Source organism: Onychostruthus taczanowskii, unplaced genomic scaffold, assembly GCF_017590055.1.
Source record: "Onychostruthus taczanowskii isolate IOZ18803 unplaced genomic scaffold, ASM1759005v1 scaffold15, whole genome shotgun sequence".
Classification (NCBI taxonomy): domain Eukaryota; kingdom Metazoa; phylum Chordata; class Aves; order Passeriformes; family Passeridae; genus Onychostruthus; species Onychostruthus taczanowskii.
The window spans coordinates 9424684-9445515 of NW_024498685.1; the positions used below are offsets into that span (position 1 = coordinate 9424684).

The 20832-nt window shown below is 38.1% G+C and overlaps 1 protein-coding gene across 6 annotated transcripts in view; it reads left to right on the top strand.

The window, feature by feature from the left end:
• ERC1 (ELKS/RAB6-interacting/CAST family member 1) overlaps positions 1 to 20832 on the top strand; it is a 270885-nt gene that overhangs the window by 100148 nt on the left and 149905 nt on the right. For 4 of the 6 annotated variants that reach the window (XM_041398556.1, XM_041398558.1, XM_041398560.1 and 1 more), the window contains 2 exons: positions 5582 to 5775; positions 16133 to 16144. In XM_041398556.1, coding sequence (XP_041254490.1) covers positions 5582 to 5775; positions 16133 to 16144 — 206 coding nt within the window. The remainder of the gene's footprint in view (positions 1 to 5581; positions 5776 to 16132; positions 16145 to 20832) is intronic. The other 2 variants (XM_041398557.1, XM_041398559.1) reach the window with 1 other exon arrangement.

Consider the following 20832-nt stretch of genomic DNA (forward strand, 5'->3'; position numbering starts at 1 on the left):
TGTTAAGGAGTGATTAGTTGTGATCATGACAGGAAGTGTCGTGGTAGGGGGAGGCAGAACACGACAGGACATCAGGCTTTCATGTAGCAGAGAGAGTTTTTTGGTGCCCACAGCTTTTTATATAGGCTATCCCAAAGACTCCACATCCAAACTTGGTTGGCTATGACTGGTTACCACCCAGCTCACCTGGCCAATACCTACCTGCTCACATTCATGGTAGGGATTGGCTCTGTAGCCAAACCCCTCCCCCTCTTATGAGGCACACAGACCATCTGTACCCTGTCATAAGAAAGAAAATTGGGGAATTATTTCTTTTCATGTCATGTTGCAGTTAAGAGTAAGCAACTTACAAAGCCATACATTGAATATCCAAAAACTGGTACTAAATGTCTGTTCTTTACTTGTGTCCTGATTTTGTTAGCAGTGGTAGCCTGTGGTCAGTAAGGGCCAGATCAGAGGAGGCAGCTGGGGGGGTTAAAATACACTCACAAAGAGAGATGTCCTGTGGGCATTTCCCTCCTGACTTTGCCCACTCTGTGCTGGGGTGAATCCAAAGAGAGCAGATTAATGTTAATGTTTAATGACATCTGTGGGAACTTGTGTCTCTCTGAAGAGATCACTTTTTTAAGTAATGGAAATTGCCTCACTTGGGGTGTCTTCCTGTATTTATGGTGCTTCATAAAGAAGAGAATTTATTTATGAATTGATTCCAACTGAACACTTGCTTATTCAGTGTCAAAAATTTACAGTTCCATTAACAAAGACTAACCATGTAGAGATGGTTAAAAGACAGCAAATAACTCTCTGTGACAGACTCAAGTTTACACTACATAGTATATCACAGAATTTCCTGAGCCTTTTACTTCCATTACTGCCTTTTCAGAAAGCTTTTCTACAGTTTGGGGTGTGTAGAGCCTTGGAACTAAAGGAGGAAAAAGCCTGGTTGTTTTTTAAATTTACAGTTTTGTTAAAACTAATGAAGGCACGATAGAAGACAGCACAAATGTTTTATCAGTTGAATTTCTGCCTTTGTGGTAGGAAAAGTACAGAAGATGGGTAAAGTGTTTGTCTTTTGCAGTAACTAATCATAATATGTTTTTGTATTTGTGTGTGCATTTACTATTTTTAGGAGACATGAGGCTCCCTTGGAGGTAGGAGGGTGGATTAAAATGGGATTTCAGGTTCTTGGGAACTTTTACTTTATGGCCAAAAGTTCTTGGCAACATTTGTATGTGAAATGTTAAACTGAATTTACTGTCTCAATTCATAGGTAAAAGTAGAAAGTGTTTGCTGTGAGTTATTTGCTGTTTGATTTAGTTAATATTTTAGGAATATTGATTTGGAGCCTTGGTCATAATGTTTGGAATTTTTATTTACATTTTAGAACCTTTAAATTAGGTCTGTGCTATTGTTATGTTCCCTGTCTCTGGCACACTTTAAGCTGTGTAAGATTATCTTACCTCTTAAAAAAGAGGTTTTTGGCACAAGAAATATCAACTTAGAAATTTCTTTTTAATGTGTTTTGTCTTCCACTCCTCTCCATCTGTAAATATTGGTTATTTCTATGAAACATTGGTCATCTTTGTTTTAGCTGTAGAAGTTGGCTTTGTCAGCTGATTTTCTGTGGAAGCAAGAGAAGTTAGAGTACATTTATTTTGTTGAGGAACAATCACTCTTTCTTATGTTCTGTAGGTACCTGAAGCAGTCACCCCATCACTTACCACTTTCCAGATGGGAAATGAGAGCAGGAAGGCAGAAAGCTGTTAAACCACCTCTTGCTTTATAGCCCCTCTTAAGGACTGGGAGAGCATATCCAGAGTAGTAAACTTAAACTATTCTCAGCCCTGAACCACTTAGAATTTGAAACTGAATTCACACTGGCAAAGATTAATACTGGTCAGATGAGCTTTGCTAATAAAAGCAGAGCTTAAGAGGGTGCTGCTTTCCAGCTGAAATGTGGCTGTTTCTTATGCAGATGAATGCAGAATGAAGTCTGTGAGTTTGGCTGTGCTCTTTAATTCACCTGTTTGATACCACACAGGAACACAGAGAGCTAATGCCAGGGTCAGGAGTAACAAGTGAGGGGTTTAAATAGCCTCTAGTCAGGTAAGCTCAATGGCCTGCAGAGAGGAGCAAGTGCAGTGTTCCCTTCGCCCTCAGCAGGCTGCTTTCTACATTTATATACTTTTTGTCATACTTCTTTTATACATTGTCACATTTGTTTGTAACTATATTAAAATTACAGATTTACAAATCCTGTGTCAGGCAGAGATTGAAGTCAAATTTACAAAATAGTCTTTTTATAATCTCTTAATACAGGAGAAATTATTGATGCATTTGTCACTTTAGATGTTGATTGTGTTTCAAAAATGAAATTACTTCTTATTTGGGAATTTCTATGCACCTTTGATGGGCGGGGCAAGTTGTATGTAGGTTTTTTTACTTGAATATAGGACTTCATTATTTGTGTTTAGCTTTTTAGTTAAAGGAGAAAAAAAACAAGATAAATTATTTTTCACAGGGAAGGTAGCCAATTTCATCTGTTCCAGATCTTGATGTGAGTTTGTGGGAAAGCTCTAAATGCGTTGGTTTTCTCTCTTATTCAATAAATGAATCCAGTAGGATTTTAGATACGGTCATGAAACACGTATTTTGTACAAAACCCACAAAGTGGACCAAAGTCACTCAGTCAGTAACTCACAGTGCAGGAAGTGGTCTCCAGTTTACAGAATATCACATAACGTTCTCTTTGTGTTAGGTGAAAGTATCCATACTTATGTGCATTATATACAAATAACATGTGTTACGTGTCTTAACTAATAATTTATGTCCTGTAAATAGCCCTTCAGTTCTATAAGAACCAGACACACTGACTTGTTGGCTAATTCTCTAGAAAAGAAAATTTATTTCCTCTTCTCAGTAGTGTCTCTTGGGTTGTTGTGGAGATGCTTTTATTAGCAGAGTAAAATAAATCACGACTGTTCTGACAGTCAAATTGCATTAGGACTTATAACTTCTTTTGAATTAGTGAGTTTAATAAGCCAGGCTAACAGCCTAACTTTGTTTTCTTTGAAAAGAAGTTTCTTGATTATCTGATCATGTATTTTGGATGACTTTAAAGAGCCTGGAGGAGTATTTGTTAAAAGAAAAAATTTGAGATGTTGGAAACATAGCTAAATCCAGTACAGAAGAACTCAGGCTCTGACTGGTGAAAACCAGACTTAACTCTATATACAGTGATTCTTAGGAGAATACTGATGCCCTCAGTTGATGTATAGGTGACCCCAAAAACAGTATTCCCAATTCCCTGTATTTGGGAAGAAAAGATTGGAGGGGGTTTTGAAATTCAAGGTGTAGTTGAAAAGGAAATGAAATCAAGTATTTCAGATTTCCGCAGGCTGGAAATCCCAAAAAAGCATTTCAGAAACACCCACCAGTGCTCGTTCCAAAGCCAAGTATGTCCCCTGGTGCTCACAGCTGTTCATGGAGCTGACACACTTGTCAGTCTCACTGCTGCCACGTCCTCCTGGAGTCTGCATCCTCTTGGCAGGGCATTCATTTCACTTCCACTTGCTGTGGAGAGCTCTTTCCAAGGGTGTGTAATTTGAAGTGCTTATGGGGCAGTAAGGAATCTGGAAGCAGTGACAGCCCTAACTCCAAAAGGCTTTGCAAAGCCTCCAGGCTCACAGGGAAGCACTTGTGGCCAGGTCTCAGCCAGAAACACGGACTCAGGGTTTTCAGTCTCACAGTTCAGTGACACAGGAGTGTCAGGGTTTGACTGGAAAGTCCCTACTCAAAAGTAGGGAGCTTTTTAAGTGTTTCTAAATGCATCACCTCAGGAAAGGGTTCCACTCTTCCATGATTTTTTGTTATTGGGAACTCTTGCTGACATCTGCCTGGGAGACCTGGGGAGTGCCTGGGGCGTTTTGTTCTAGGATAAAATACTGTCCAACTTCATCAGCTTTCTGGAATTCTTGTTTTTAAACAAAAGAAAGCCACAACAGCTTATTATTGACCCTCAGACAAGAGCTGCAGGGCTAAGGCCCTGGAACATGAACCTTTCCTTTGTTTGGGAAACCCAGATCCATCCCAAGGTCAGTCCCATTAAAGACAGGCATCAAGACTTTCCACAGTCCCATAATATTCTGCTCCACAAGTCTCCTGGATTCCACTAGAATGTGGCCTTGGCTCTAAAGAAGCTAATTAAAAACTAGACACTTCAAGGCAAAAATGTTGGAGTCAATGAATGGATATTTTCCTCCAGTCTTGTTTTACTGAATAACTAAACAGATTTAGCCAAATGTAATTTTGCTATTTGGTCCTTTGGAAGCAGCAGCTTTCTGCCCTGAGTTTTTTTTACTGCTGTAGTACTCTCCAATTACCTTTAAAAGCAACAGAGTCCTATACTATCAGATCTAGACTTAGTGTGCTTTGGAGCAGAACATTGGCAGCTTGTAAAACAACTTTCCACAGCTGCACACAGAGGGGAGAAAAGTCTGTAGTCTTATTTTCTGTTGTGGGTTTGATTTGAGAAGTGCAAGGCCTGGGCTTTGCAATCCTGATCAGCAGAGTAGCTTGCTACCATCAAACTTGCTATTCATTTAAGCAATTTTGAGCAATTCTGAAATAGCTTTAATTGATAATCAAATTGCAGTTCAAGTTCCAAGAGCAGAGGAGCAGGGTGAGAGAAAAAGGATAGTCCTTAGTCTGCTAGTTTAACTTCCAGCATGAATACTGCATTCTTCCTGTCCTCTTACGTGCATGGGGGTTATTGAATTATGTTTACTGATAAATTAGTGATTTTTGTAACAAACCAAGCCATTAAAAACCTCCCCAAACAATCTTTTCATTGGGATCATGTCATCCTCAGTCCAGAGATACTTTTTGTTCCAATAGCCTGATTTTAAAAAATGTATTTCCTAGGTAACTAAGCAAAGATAATTTCAGTAGCCATGCTCATAAACCCTGGTCTGTGTGGCTCACAGAACTGGCAAGGGCCTGATCACATCAGCACCCTTTGTGCAAAGGTCTGACACTTTGCATAGTGATGTAGTTATTGAAGGCTATTACCTGTGATTTATTGTTCTTGAAGAAATAGGTTAGAAATATCTTACATAACTGCATCTATAGTATTATAATATTATAGTTATTATAGTTGTTATAAAACATCTATCACTGTTTTATAAGTGTACTATAAGTGTGTACATTCACACTTGCTTTTTTTTTTTCTTTCAAAGAAGTTAACACTTTTTTCATATTTCTGTTTCTTTTTTGATTCTGTTTCAGATTAAAAGCCATGTATTTTTTTTGGCTGAATTTAAAAAAACTAAATTTGTTAAAAGTTTTTGTTTTCCTGCAGAGTATTTCCCCATACTTAAAATGGCACATACTCACATACTCAAAATGGCATATACTCACATACTTAAAATGGCATAGGCCCTGCATATTCCTGTGTAATAATTAATCTTGCCATTTTTAAGTAGGTCTCTAGATAGCCTTTTGGAATTGTCATAGATAACATTTTGGAGCTGTCAGAGTTCCATGTGAATGAAGTGGTGTTTCTTGAACCTTTGTGTCCCAGGCTCACGAGGCAACGCTGGAGGCCAGGGCCAGTCCTGAGCTGAGCGAGCGCATGCAGCAGCTGGAGAGGGAGGTAACGCGCTTTCGGGAGGAGTCTGGCAAGGCTCAGGCTGAGGTGGATCGGCTCCTGGAGATCCTGAAAGAGATGGAAAATGAGAAGAATGACAAGGATAAGAAGATAGCAGAGCTGGAAAGGTGAGAATGGTGTAAAGTTAAAAGAGGAGCAAAAAAACCTAACATTAATATGTTCAAGATAAGTTATTTTTCTTGTCTTCAAAACCTTAAAGTGTCTGTTTTGGAAAAGTCTGTTTAGAGTTTTTCTGTCTTTGGTCCTTTATTAGCAAAAGGGTGTCTTACCATGTGCTATTTCTTACCTGGCTACTCAAAAATGGGGCTGATTCAGGTAGAACTAGAAGGGTAGATAGAGTTGTAAGGGAATGGAGACAGTAGGAAAAGCTGCGGAAATTTTGATGTGTTTGTAAAACCAGTTTGTTGTTTTGATACAAGAAATTCCTCAGGCATTGCTTTCACAAAAGCAAATAAGAAAAATGCCTTTTCAGAGCTTGTGTTACTGTTTACTCAGGTTCTTCTGACAACAACAAGTGGCCTCATAACTCAGTACTGGTAGGGATACAGGGGTACTTTGGCCCAGGTGAAGCCTGATGAGCAGATTTGCTTTTGTCCAAGCAAAACGTGATTCATCACTTATTTTCCATCTTTCTCTTGGAGCCAAGAGGCTGAAGGCTATAATGTCCCTAGCAAAAATTATTGATTCATCACTTTTCAGCATTTTCCATCTTTCTCTTGGAGCCAAGAGGCTGAAGGCTATAATGTCCCTAGCAAAAATTATAATTTATTATGATTCCATGACATTTGTATCACAAATATAAGTAAAACATCTTGTGAAAAACCTGAATTAGATTCTGCATTCTGTTGTTTTCTCATCTTACAGTGGGCCAAGAGCAAATTTCTGGGCAGTAATACCTGTTTGGGGTTTTTTGTTTACTTTACCATTCCCAATGAAAAATCACTAACTTGGAGCAGCAAAATGGAAATTTGATTATTCCCATTTGCCTTGTGCCAGAATAGTCTTTCTGTCTTTTCACTACTTAACTACCCTACAGTTTAGTGTCAGGAAGATTAGGGCAACTAAGTGGAGGACATTTCAGGTTCTGCAATCAGTGGTTGTTTTTCATGGCTTGCTGATTGTCAAATTATGGGCCTCTCTGAATGATTTGAAAAACTCTTTTCTGAGGAGTCCATTCTCTTTTCCTTGACATGTACAGTTCAGCTTGCCAGCTGGGTTTCTTCTCTCTTTGTGACTGTAAGCAACATCCTGTTAGTTTTCTTTAAGTTCTTTTATTAAGCTAAAATTCTTCATACATATGGCATAACCTCAAACACCCAGGAGTAAGGATATATTCTTTTTGAATGTCTTCCCTTTTTTCCTAAGTGATGCATTGTTCAGCCCATTGGTACATAATGTAATCAGCAGAACATTCAGGCAGTAGGTTGATACTGTTGAGTGAGTATAGACATGAAAAAGCTACAAGTCGCTAGTCTGTGTGATTATTTTCACTCCTGTTGGGGTCCCCATCTCAGGTGTGACATTCCCCATGTCATCTTCTTTAGAGCAGGCTAGTTCACCAGGGAACAGGTACGAGGAGCAAGCTTCAAGCAAGTTCTTCTAGAACTAAGATAGGGGGAAGAAATATATTCATAGTGCCTTAATTGGTTTTTTTCTTTGTGGAGAAGTAACTACTGTTTAGGAAAAGAAAATCAGAAATATGCATCATTCCTCAGCCTGATTCCTAGAGGAGATTAAAATGGCAGAAAGAGAATTCTCTTACATATACTTTTAATGCAAGCTGACTTTTTTATTACATTAACATTCAGAAACTAATCATGATTTGACTTGCAGCATCAAAAATTGAGTAGTCACAAGTGTCCTATAAACAAAAAAATTATAGCCTACAAAGGAAAAATAACAAAGAAGAAAAATTAGGATGGGTCTTCTCCTCTTTTATTGATAGAAGCAATTGCACAATCTTCAGAGTTGGAAAGCAAGGTTTTTCTTGGAAAAGATGCATTTCTAGACTTCTGCAAAGCCGTTATTGTTTGTCCTGTTACATGGTAGTTTCTTGATGTTTCAGTCACAGACTAAAGTCTTATTATGAAAACAATGAACCCCCAAATGACTAGATATCATTCTGTAACCATTGGGTAAATACTTTGAGTATTCAGTTTTATCCATTCCTTCTTACCACTTGATTGTTAGTCTTACAAAAATTGAGTGGTCCTCTTCTCTTTTTAACATAACTTTTCTGCCAGTACTGAGATAAGATAGAATATGTTTTCACTTATTTCTAGTAATTAGAATAGGTATTTTGACTATGTAAAACAAAAGACTTCTTTTGTTATCATGTGACTGCCAGCAGCCAAATAAATCAAGGGGAGGAGAAAAATCTAAGAATATTCATCTTCTATAACGACTCTAAGTGGAAATAGAAAAAGTCTTCATGATCTAGAGATCTAATCTGGATGCTGTTGGTATGGTGAATTAGTCAAGTATCAGCACCTGAAATTATTTTTTAGGTGGAAATGTAATATAAACACAGCACTGGCAAAATAGATAGAAACTTGCAGTTTCTTTATGGTGAGGTTTTGACTGGAAATTTCTCTTTTTCTGAATAATTGTTGGAATTTCTGTTTGGCCTTAGTTGTTTCAACTGCTCCCCCAAACAACTATTCCCTGAAAGCTTGCTTTCTCCTTGTGAGTTTTTGTACAAAGCAGAGATTTTATCATGCCTGAACCTATATATCCAGGCATGTTACATGCATGTTTTACAGCTAGAAGAATCCTGGTTTCCAGGAAAAAAAATTGATAGTTTTGCATTTTAAAAGCCTTTCGTAAACTGTGGTCCATGCAGAGTGAGCTAGAAATTATCTTGACTTCTAATGCTTGTACAGCTGATCAAGCTGTGTTGTGCAAAGCCTGCAGAAGCAATTGTCAGCAAGCTAAACAGCAAATACTGCTGTGCCTATCAGGAGCAGCCAGTGTTCCATGTGCAGCAAGATGAGAAGAAAAAAGTTACGTACAGAGAATAATTGCACTAAGAAAATGGGATTTTTCAAAAGAGAGTCTCTCTTCCCTGTTGTTTTCCCTTTTGGTAGTCCTGTGTGACAACTAGACCATGTGCTGTCAGGGACAGAGAAATGGTATCACAGTTTCATCCGCAGAAGACGTGTCTCCTGTTAGGGAGGTGTGCACAAGAAAGATTAAAAGCAGAAAACTATTCTTTTAACCTTTTCAGTGCAAGCAAAGCTGCCTTGTGCTTATGGTAACATACAGAGGGAAATGCTTCCACTCTTCAGTAGCTGTTGCAGTTACTGACTGGGAGACATTGCTTTTCAGACAAAAGATATTAAAAGAAATATGTGAAGTATGGTGCATGCTATTCAAAAGTTGAAAAATATTCTAGAAGGTTGAAAGCATGAGTTCATTGGTGTATATACATGTGGGGAGCATTTTGCTTTTTCTTATGGGAAGATGGGCTCTAAGTTCACATTTCTTCTGTGGGTGAACAGAAGTTGTAGGGATACAGAGATACTTGTGTTTCTGTCCCCTATTGCGGTGGTGTAGAGGTTTTGTAGCTGTCTGGTTATTCACTTCCTTTGTAACTAACTGTTTGCTTTTTGTACTGCCATTCCATAACCTCTTGTCTCTCTGTAACTTTTCGTTTTGTGTTCTGTTCCCCTTGCTTTTCCCCTCCCCCCTTGTCCCATCCCGCTCCCCCGAGTCGTGTTGTTCTGTTTTGCTCCCTCGGGGGTGTTTGTGACTGTGCCTTTCCTCAGAAAGCACGGCTCCCGCAAATTGCACCCTCCCTACCAGGTGTCGGTCCCCGCACCGCAACACGTAGGGGGGTTTGTGTGGGACTTCCTGGGAAAGTGAGTGTCCTCAAGGCTTCTGTTTCCTCCTCTGGGCTGGAATGTGGCCTCTGCTGCCCGGCTGCTGCAATGCTGCTGCTTGGGGCTGCTGCAATGCTGCTTCTTTCCTAGGTCAAGCAGCACCTGCTTATGTCGAGTGCAAGCGCTGCTTGTGACCACAGTCCAATGGAAGTTTGCTGCTGTTCTCCCTGATTTAAACTTGACAGAAGCTGTTGCTTTTTTATTCTAATTCTCTTGCTGCGTTTTACCTTTGGTTCTGATTTCTGCTACCAGTTCTGCCTGAACCAGCTAAAACTCAGTGTTCTTCAAGTATTCTAAAATGTGTCATTTATAGAGGTCAGTATTTATCGGTTTCTCTGGGTCTGGACTGAAGGCACGTGAGATGGTAGTTCATGTTCAGACTCAGGTGTTTATTATTTCTGATCAGTAAAACAGTCTCACTACTTGCCTACTTGGCAGCAAGGCACAAAATGGCCAACAATCACAAAATGTAATGCTCCTTATCTGGGATATGGCCATCAGAACCTTCAGGGTAGTTTATACACAGAATAGTCTATACACAGTCTGTACAGTAGTTCATACACAGCTCTATTGTTGTGCACATATTGTGCAAATAAGAACTGGCTTTGTACTTGAGAGGTGGCAGGAAGTATATCTGTGTATGTTTCTTCAGAAGTGAGCCCTGAGTGAATGTGTATGCAAGTGCTAGTTCCAGTTGCAGACTTAAAATTGATTTTCATTTGGCACACTCACTGTGTAAGGTAGGTAGTTCTTGCAAGGACACAGGGCTTTTTTGTTTTTTTTCTGAAGGAAACTTTGCTTTGGGAACAAAGGAGGACAGTACTCAGCTGTGGAATACCAGCAGTCCTGTTAAGGACAGCTGGAATTAGTGGCTATTTTAAGAAATAGAATTTGGAGAATTTTCCTGAAAAGAATTTAAGGATGCCCTTTTGAACAAGAAATCTTCCAACTTCTGATTTGTAGCCGCCAAAAGGTATACTCCTCATCTTAAATAGTTCTTCCCAACAGTAAATAAAATATTAAAAAACAAAGGGGGATGTCAAAAGAGTGCTGAAAAATGTGGAGAGTAGGATGCAGTATCTTATTTTGTCTGTCTTTAAGACAGATATGTTTGTGTAGTGTTCTATGAAGGATAGATGGAGAGAGAAATTAGCTGTCTTTTCCATCAACTTTACCGTTTCCTAGAATAGTGTAAAGGAAACTGTACTAGTAAATTATGCCCTAAGCTTAGGTCAACAGTTTGAAGCTGAAATACTTATTTTCAAACTGCTACTCATACCTTGGAATAATTGTCTTTGGTTTTCAAGTTTGTTGTTTCTGTGAATTTTTAAATAGTTTTTTAGAGCATTCCTAAGCAAGAACCACATCAAGGCATATAAATAATTTAAAGTAAAAGATATGGTGTCAAATTAAAGAAAGTTTATAAAGTCATAATCATCACCATTAAAGTTAACCTTGAGAAATGGTATGGCTATAATTCTGTATATGTCTTAACTGATTATAGTTCTCAAAAAAGAAATTGAACTCTGATTCAGGCATTGGAAAACCTGAAACAATTAAATATTATTTTAAAATATTATTTCAATGCATTTTGTTGCCATAAAACATAAAAGCAAATGTATTTATCTTATACTTGCGTGGTATTATTACAAGGTGGAATCTGTTGTTGTGTTTTTCATCCACTTCCCTGAAAAATCTGTAGCCTAAGTGAACATTAAAATTCTGAGGTAAATCATTCAAAACTTAGGATATTCTGAAATGAAGATTGCCTTATAATTTTAATTTACATTTTGTGTGAAATTATACACTCTTTAACCATATATGAACGAATTTTTTCCATAAAAATGCTGCCTTTTATGAAGGACACAGCTGAAGTTTTCCACAAAATTCCCTGGTTAGGTTGAACCTGTCATGGGAAATAGCAGCACAACTTTTTAATATTTGGCAAGCAACAGAACTGGGTTTTGTAATGGAAAGAAGTGGTCAGGTCCATAGTCCAGCTCCACCTCTGAGCACACTGATCTGTTGAATATTAAGATTTTCATCATTTCCAAGCTAGGAAAGGAAGAAGTAATTTCTTTCTTTTCAGTCTTGCTTTATCTTCATACGAGATCAGCGTTACCCCTGAGGTCCTGTATCAAGTTTCACAGGAGGAAAACAAAAAGCATTTCATATCAACATAACTTCTTTAAACAGATAAGAATAAAAGGTGCAGGCACATTTGCTTACAGGTATTTAGCTTAAGATATTTGAAAGTATGGTGATTTTCAGAAAGCAGGTGTCTGCCCTCTGCAAGTCAAGCTTTGTTAAAGTGCCTTAAGAGCAGCACTCAGACTCACTAATTGCTTTTGAAACCTACATCTAAGCAAGGAAAAGAGACACAGTGACACTGCCAGTAATTGCAAATCCATCTGTAGAGAGCACCAGAAAAAAACCCCATCACAGTGATTTTGCAGTGGCTCCTCAATCCATCCTCACCTATTTCATATAATGGGATATCCTTCTTCGATTTGTTCTTTATTTAGCTGTCCTTTATTTCCCGTTCTTTCCCTCTCCCTGTGTTTTGGGAGAAACTGAAACTTTGTGACATTGCAGAAACAGCTGTTCTAAAACACAAGGGCAAAGAACCCCAATTAGTCCAGCCCCTGACATGGTGAGAGGTCAGGGCTGGTGCAGGCCCTGGCTGAATATCAGAGCTCACTGTGTTATCCCCTCAGTGAACCATCTAAACTGGGATTGTGTCCATGTTCCAGCAGGCAGGACACTGCTAAGCAGAGTGATTCACATCCACAGAACTGAGTATGAACTGAATATGCAACTCCTTTGCTAAGTTGAGCAGCAGGCTGGCTGAAATCATGGTTTGTCTGCTAATCTAAGAGTAAGGATGCGACCTTGGATCCTCCAGGAAGGACCCTGCACTAGAGAAATATCAGTAATGAGAAGCACTGGCTGTGAACTTTTTTGAAGGCTTCTTTTCCTGCCAAATTTTCCATATTGCTGAAGTCCTCCTTGTTTTTATCATTAAATCAAAGTGGTTTCCAAGCATTCCCTCTCATGCCTATTATCTGTAATGAGTATAGGAGTTGTCATCTGCCTTATATTGTAGCAATAATGGATTTTATTTAGCAGGTATCTCCTAATCCAGCTGTTAGATCAGTAGAGTGTAATAGCTGTGATATAATTAAAATAATTACAAACCTGAGGAGAAAGAGCATCACGTAAATAATGAGCCTAGTCTGCATATCAGTTTCATTGTTACTTGCCTATACTACATCTCTTCAAAAGCTGTTTTGGAGCTTTGTTTCAGTAAAAATCTTTGAGCAGTATGGGAGTATCCATACTCACAACCTGGTGTGAAAGGAGTAAAAAAAAAACACCAAACCCACCAAAATTCTCATTTGTGTAGCTGATATAGCCAAAATAAAAGTGTCAAATCCTGGCATTGTCTTGGAGTACAGAAAGAACAAGAGGAATATGCAAGTAATTGCCAGTAGCTCAGTGAAATAGTAATTTTAGTGCTCCATTTTAGTGGCCATCTGTGGCTGGGTTTGTGCTCTTAGATCCATGCATGCATGTGTGCATGGATGTGCACACAAACCTTCTGTCTCTGCCTCTCCATCTCTTCCCTATCTGTCTAAATACCAACCTAGAAAAAAGGAAAAGACCAGCCATCATTCTTTTTATCAAGAAAACCTGTCAAAAGGGATAAACATAAATAGCCTTTCTGCTTTGACAGACACAAGGAAGATCAAGTGCCTATTGTTCCCTGTCAGGCTGCTTTGAAGGGATGACAGAGTAATAAATATACACAATCACTCACTGTCAAACAAGGGGAATTCAAAGGATGACTGAAAATCGTTACATAAACTACATCCTAAGTACATCTGAGGCAAATGTTGCAGGCTCATTCCACTCCCTATAATACACAAGCATGTGGAAGAAATTGTAGCTGGAATAACCAACAGCTTTTAAAATACAAATTTCTTAATTAAAATGCTTAAGCGATCACATCTCATTTTTTTTGATCTGCACCCAGTGATCAGATTAAAGTCAGCTCTACCTTTAAAATTAGCAGGATGGTATTTTAAAAGTGGGTTTCTCTGAGACTGCCAGTTGGCATTACAATTGTCTTGTCTCCCTGTGTGACCGTTGCATCGGAGTACACAGTTAATGGGGCTGGGCAGGAGCGCTGCTGCTGGATCTTGTAAGGAATGCTACAAGTGTGTGTTCTTGCTTGAAGGGAAAGAGTGCAAACTAAAACCTGTGGTTTTGCTCTGTAATGAGTATGTCTGGGTATGTATCTGATCCTGCTTGCTTGGGGCTGCTGCCTGGGGCAGATGCTTGCTGTGCTCCTCTGTTCAATTTCACTGATATAGCCCATGAACTGAGGCTTCAGCTCCAGTCCATGGCAGATCTCCATGCACTTCCCAAGAGCTGACAGTTTCAGGTGTCTGCCTTGGTTTTAGTTTGAGTGACAGCACACTTGCAGACTTTTTTTTCCTAATTTTAATGTGCTTTCACACATAGTCCTTATTTTTGTTCAGATAAATATTATCATTATTCAAAAAATCCACACTTCTAAAAAATATTTTGCGCCTCTGTAACAAAAATTTGGAAAAGGGGCTAGCAATTACAGAAAATGTATTTTTCTTTGGAAGAAAGAATTATTCCATAACAAAATGGAGATGTAGCAATAATTATTCTCTGTTTAAAACCCTTGCAGCTGGTTAAATAATACTTCTGTAGCACACAAAAAATTGCAAGTGACCTCAGCACAGTGTTATACATACTGTTTTGCCTTCATGCTGTGCCAGCAAAAGGTGCTACCTTTAATAGCAGTTGGAAGAACTGTATGGTTCATTTAAATTCCACTGGGCTGTTCTAAGTTGTAGCCTGTGTATTTTTCACTGTTAAACTGAAGAAACAATATCACATCATCACAACACAACTAGAGGATCCCTGAAACACAAAATGAATCCTAAATTTTTCCCCTTACTGTATTTATTCCTGTATTTAACCAACTGTTTATTTTCACATTTTTGTTCCCTCTTGTTAAATTTATTTGTAGTCTTGGATTTCAGTCAGAATTGTTACTTACATGTTTTTCAGTATGAGTTAACCAAGGCTTTTAGAACATTGTAAGTTACTTCAAGATCAAGCACTGACATGTGGTATTTGACATTTTAAACACCTCATCTTTGCCCACAACCCAAGTAATACAGCCTTTACTACAGCTGTCCTTGAAGAGCTTGATTTGAAGAATGTTGGTTGAAAAGCCAGAGAAAAGTACTTTTGCATTAGTTAATCTGTTACAGACCAATAACAGCTGCTTGTACAAATTCAGTACCCACCACGATTGATAGTAAAATTTATGCCATAAATAAGGACTTCAACTTTTATTTACATGCCTCCATATACCAAGAGTGATAAAGAAGATAGCAGTTAGCCTGTCCTATAGAAATACTTTTATCCAGCCCATATCCTGCCTTTCTTAGAGTGAAATTTTGCCATGAGAGAAGTACAACAAATGTCAAAGCCAAATTGCTGCTTTGGACAGAGGGACATTTCCTTTATCTCTCTTCTATAGACTAAAAATCATCAAATTTCAAATCAGTTTGAAAAGATCTATATTTTTGATTACTTGTTGACTTACCTTGCTGTTATCAGTGAAATTGACAGCAGATGCCTATGAAAGATACTGGAGACATTTGCGGGGAAAAAAAGCAATAATGAACCTATGGGACCTTATGTTATACAGGGGACTCCAGCATTTTGTCTTGGTCAGTTCTGCTGTTGAACAATGTTGGAGAGAACTGTCAAAAAATACCTGTTTGGTCATTATTGTTCTTAGATTGCACCTTATACAGGAGAATTATATGGCAGGAAGAAGAGGCAGCTGCTTTTTTTGTTTCTCTTTGAAAGGAGTGACTTCAATATCAAAATTAAGAAAGATGAGCTTTTAGCTTTAACAAATCTTCAGGTCTCAAGGACTTTACTCAGTGGTTGGGGTTTTTTTTCCTTTCTGTTTAGTCCCCTTATACAAGTTGGGGTCATCTGCAGGAAAAGTAAAAAAATTGCATGTCTTGCTCATGGAGAGAAAATAAGCCCTTAGAAGATGTCATAAAGGAAACATGAGGTTTCATCTCAGATAGTCAAACTCTGTATTTTCAAAATGTTCATTAGAATTCTGGAAGAAGGGTACTTGCTAATGATGTGATGTAAATCCAGAGTTTTCTTGTAAGATGGCTTATTTTCTTTTTCCAAGAACTGTTACCTATTGGAGACTATTTTCTCTTCAGAAAGTTGCCTCTAATTGAAATGGTGTAATCTAATCTAAAGGTCCTTTTTTTCTCTTATTTCTTTTTCTTGGTTTTTGGTTTGTTTTTTTAGTTTTTTTAATTAGATGTCTATAAAACATGCAGCTCTGTGTTTGTGAATGATTGTGTGTCTGTGTGTCATTACCTGATTTGTATCTGCTTGTTTTGTCCTTTATTCTTGAACTGCTTTATCTCTGGACTCTGTTTTCACAAACTCTAACTCTTTCTCTTTCGCATCTCCTTCCTGGATTTGCTGCTTCCTTCAGCCTCACCTCAAGGTCAGTATCTGCTTTTAAAAGGGTGTTTATAAGACTGTCTATTCAGCTAAAATTGAGATCTTACAGAAGATTGCACATCAAATTACATGATTGCAAAATAAAAGATCAGAGATTTGGTTAAGTCTGTGTAGGAGGATGGGTTGAATAGGGTGCATGTTTAGAAGGAAAGAATTTGTGTAAAACCATTGTAAATCAATGCTGTTGTGCACTGGGAAGAAGGGGGAAGACAAAACAATGAAGGTTTTAAAGGGAAAAAACTCCAGGAGCAGGAAGCTGAAGCAAGACAGTTTAAATATTGCTGGTTTTATCTGTTACTTTAAGAAGAGAAGAGATTGGCCATTAGCCATGTTCCATGATACATACACGTGCTGTGGAGTGCAAAAGTGGTTCCTTTGAAATACAGCAAACTTCAACTGCTGAATCTTTATCATTGCATCTGTGCCTGAAACCTTACAGGGATGTTGCAGAACTAGTTTTGGTGCAGCTTGAATGCTCTGTGCTGTCAAAAAGAACCAAGGGCTGAGGGTTAAAGAGAAATGAATTAGCAGGAGGATGAATTTGTTAAAAATACAGTGATAAACCACTGAAGAAAGCCTACTAAGAGACAATATGTTTGGAGTCTTTCAACCATGGCTCATTTTTCTGGTTTTATATTTTAAAAGCAGTTGCTAACCTTAGATTTTGGGATTTCAGTAGAGTAGCTCAGAGCAAACATCTGTGGCCTAAATCATACAAGAGTACATTGCCTAATGTCTCTCATTTGCCTTTGAAAGCTCTGCAGCCATGTTGGATTTTAGTCTTTGCTGATAAAGTCTGTTGGTAGAAACCATCTGTGACTCCTGAAGAAGGAATGATCATAATTGTTTCAGGCAGTGTCTTTGCCCAGAAAGCCACTATTTAATGACTAAAATTCTGAGTTATCAACCAACATCCAACTTTGCTGTTCATGGTTAGCACTGAAAAATGTGGTGGTGGCTGGAATCCCCCAGTGCTGTGATGCTGCTGACGCCTTTAAATTGTGTCAGCGTCGTGACCTTGGTTTGGCACAGGCTCTGCACTTGTGGCCTCGGGTGCGTGTTTTTCTTCCTCCCACAAACTGGAAAAAGATTGGAAGTTAATCATGTTGTTGTCATCCATCAATACCTTCCGTGCTCAGTGTGTCATACTGGCATACTTGTAATTACTGAGGAGAGGAGGTCTGGCCTTGAATGACCCCCTTCATGTCCCAAAAAACGTAACTGCCAGGAAGCTTTTCCTGCCCTGTGAACATTCTCCTCTGAAATAACCACTCTGCCTTTTGCTGCATGGGCAGTCACTCAGTCTGTGTTTGCCTGTTTCCACCATGAGTGGAGCTTGGTGTGCTTTGGCTGGTGAAGTCCTAGATGTTGTGGAATTCAGCTGTCAAAGCTGCTTTGACTTCAATCCATATGGCTGTAGGGTTTTATCAATACCTGTGCCTATGCTGGAATTAATGATGAGAGGGAAAACAATTTTAGGGTGCTGTTTGGTTGTGGTCTTTCTAAGACCTGTAGTGAGTTCTCTTTTCACAAGCCATAACTTTTATTTCTCACATATGTTGTAAAATTTGGCTAGAGAAGATATGGCTGTGATTTGAGGTGACCAAATGTTAGGATTAGGAACTTGGCGGAATTTTCTAAGATGTTAAAGAGATTGTCCATTCCATCCTCAAAGTTTCTTAGTTGGTTTATTGATTTTTTTGGATTACTTTTTTTCCATTTTTAAAATTATTGTGGTTAGTTGCAAAGTTTTTCATGTATTTGTTAAAATAAATCAAGAATGTAAGGAAGTAGGTGGAATGACTGCTCTTGGAACTACAAAATCTCTGCTGGCCAGAAACAAAACAAAAAGATTCTCTACAGGGCAAACAGGAAAATTACAGTTGTTGAAATATAATAGTTTCTTTCCTAAGCATTTCAGAGTTTACCTAATTACCATTGACTGCAACATATGAAGAAATATGTGTTCTGTGAAGTAACATGCTACCTTGGAAGCTACTATAGGAGGCATAACTTTATTTTTCTCTGAATGATGTAAAGCAATTTTTTCAGACAGCAAAGCTCAAAGCAAATGTGGAAAAGAACTCAATATGTGAAAAATGTATTAGGTAGGTCTGTCTTCTAACAGGAAGAAATCCTCTGATTATTTGTGTTCTCATCTAGGACAGCTTTGCTTACAGTAATCAATACCTCTTAATTTTTCTGTTCTATCCATTAAACTTTCATCATCTCTCTCCTGTTGACAAACTCAATGAATCAGAATAGAACCATGTAATCCTCATCACTGTTGCTGTTGTGACATGTATTTACTGCTCAGAAGTCTTAAGGATCTGGAGTGGATGTCATGCTGATTCATAGTAAATAAAATTGTCTTGGAAAGCATGAGGATTAGAGCAGTTTTCTGTAAGAAGTTTTTTTGCTAAGCATCTCTGCTGATGACAGCTTCACATAAAGAACTCCCCAATGCTGGCTGGGTTCAAGAGTAATAAGCCAAATAACACTATACTGATGTCATTACCTGCAGCAGTGAAAAAAATAGAAAAAAATACCCTAAATTCATATGCTCCAGTTTCTTCTAAGCTGTTCTTTTGAATATGTCATGAAAGTTGAGATGGATAAAGATAAAAAGACTGACAATCAGGTACTATACCAAGCAAATGCAGGTTTTTCGAGGGAAGAATGAGCTATACTGATAATGCAGAAATAAGATTTCCAGCCTCAAACTGGGTAACAAACAGCTTAACTGGACAGGAGATATCCCACAGAAGGCATGTCTTTTACTGTTCTGCTTTCTACTGTCAGATTTTCTGCTAGTTTAGATCACATAATTGATTGTACTCTCTGTCATGTTTTAAAGCAAGTAATCCACTTCTTAGAAGAATTTTTTCCAGATTTTTTGTTATACCAAAGAGAATTTCATGCTTAAGGAAGTATATAATGAAATACTGTAAACCTTATTTCCACAAGCAAGGTGGCTTGGTGATTAGATGAGTACAGGCTGGTGGCATGAATCCAGGTAAAAGTCTGCTAAGACTATATCCATGTAAAATTAAATGTCAGTGTAGCAACTCAAATGTAGCCTTATAAAATCAAAGTAAAAACAAAATACTAAATCTGAGGGGATTATTTCAGTCCTACTTCCAGAGTCCTAAATGTATATTAAACAGAACATGTCTAACCACCAAAGAAATATTTAAAATGCCATCCTTCTATAAGAAAATAGCAGATAATACTGCATAAAATGTTCAGAGTACAGGAAACTCAGGGTGCTATTCAATAATTCTTTTAAATAGCCAAACCAAAAGAGCAGAGTACTTAGTGGCAGGCATGCAGTCTGTGGTACCTGTGGGCTTTTCACTGTGCTGGAAATGCCTTTGCACACTGACTCGTGTGCTGGACTCCAGAAAGCCATGGATCTGAGCACTCACAGCATACAGGGCACTCAGGAGAAATTTTACTGCAAGTGTGGCTGCCTCTTTAGTTTTATACCTTCAAAAGACTCTGGATCTTCACTCTGCCACAATGTTGGTCATTAACCAGGTCAGGAAGTGATGAAAATTTGAAGTGTGTTGAGTTAGCAGTGGTTTTAGCTCAGCAGAGACAGAAATGTTATCTTCAAAGAAGTTTCCATTTAAATTTCTTTGGCTGTCTCCAAAAAACAGCAATCTGTAGTGGTTGTTTTCTATTCAATATATGTTTCCTGTAATTCTACTTAGAGCAAAAATGGCTTTGGAATTATTTACACTAAGAAGTATTCTTTTTTTAAGAGTTATCTGATCTTTGTGAGTGAAGAGAAATATGGCATCTCAGAATGATAGTGGGGAAGGGAAAAAATTAAGGCAAAGTAGGTCACAAAATAGAACTGTGGTTTTCCTTAAAAGAAGTCTCTGGCATAGCCTTTCAAATTTGCTTTAAGTTTGGTGATTATCAGAATTTCCCTCCTCTGCTGGAAGTGGAGTCTGTACCTTTTCTGTCAAAGGTCCTCTTTTCTCATTTGACTCATTTCTCTTGCTTCATTTGACTGCATCTTAATTAAGCAAAATTATGCACAGCTGTACATCATCTCAGAATTCTCACTTTTCTGCAGTCTCACATGATCTGATTAATTTCCTTCTACCTGCTGGAATTAATTTATTACGTGAAAAAGCGAGTTGTTTTTCTCTTTGTGTTATTCCTTTGTTTTCAGCACACATATTCACAAAGTGTGCAGGTTTCCAGTGGGATTTTGAACTGAGCATTGGAAAGACAAGTGAGATGGCACTAGGGAGGATTTTTGTGTGTTACAGTATGCTGTGAATTTTGAAGAGGTCCAAGTCAAGTGCTCTGAGAGAGAAATCCTTCACAATTCCCATTTTTTCAGATAAAACAAAAAGATGGGGTTTTTACCATATAATTTGAGACATTGAAAGACAACATTATTTTTAGAAGACATTTTAAAATGTGTCTTTATCTTCCTATATCCCAAAGCTAACAAATTACATAGCATGTCATCATCAGAAGATGAAATGAAATGATCACTCAAACTTCATGCAACATTAAACATTTTGACTAACCCATATGTGTCACATCACATTTAGTCTAAGGAATAAAATCTGAAGGTTATATTTCCTCTTTAATGGCTAGCTTCTGTGCAAAATTTTATCCCCCCAGATGGCTAAATTTTTATTTCTG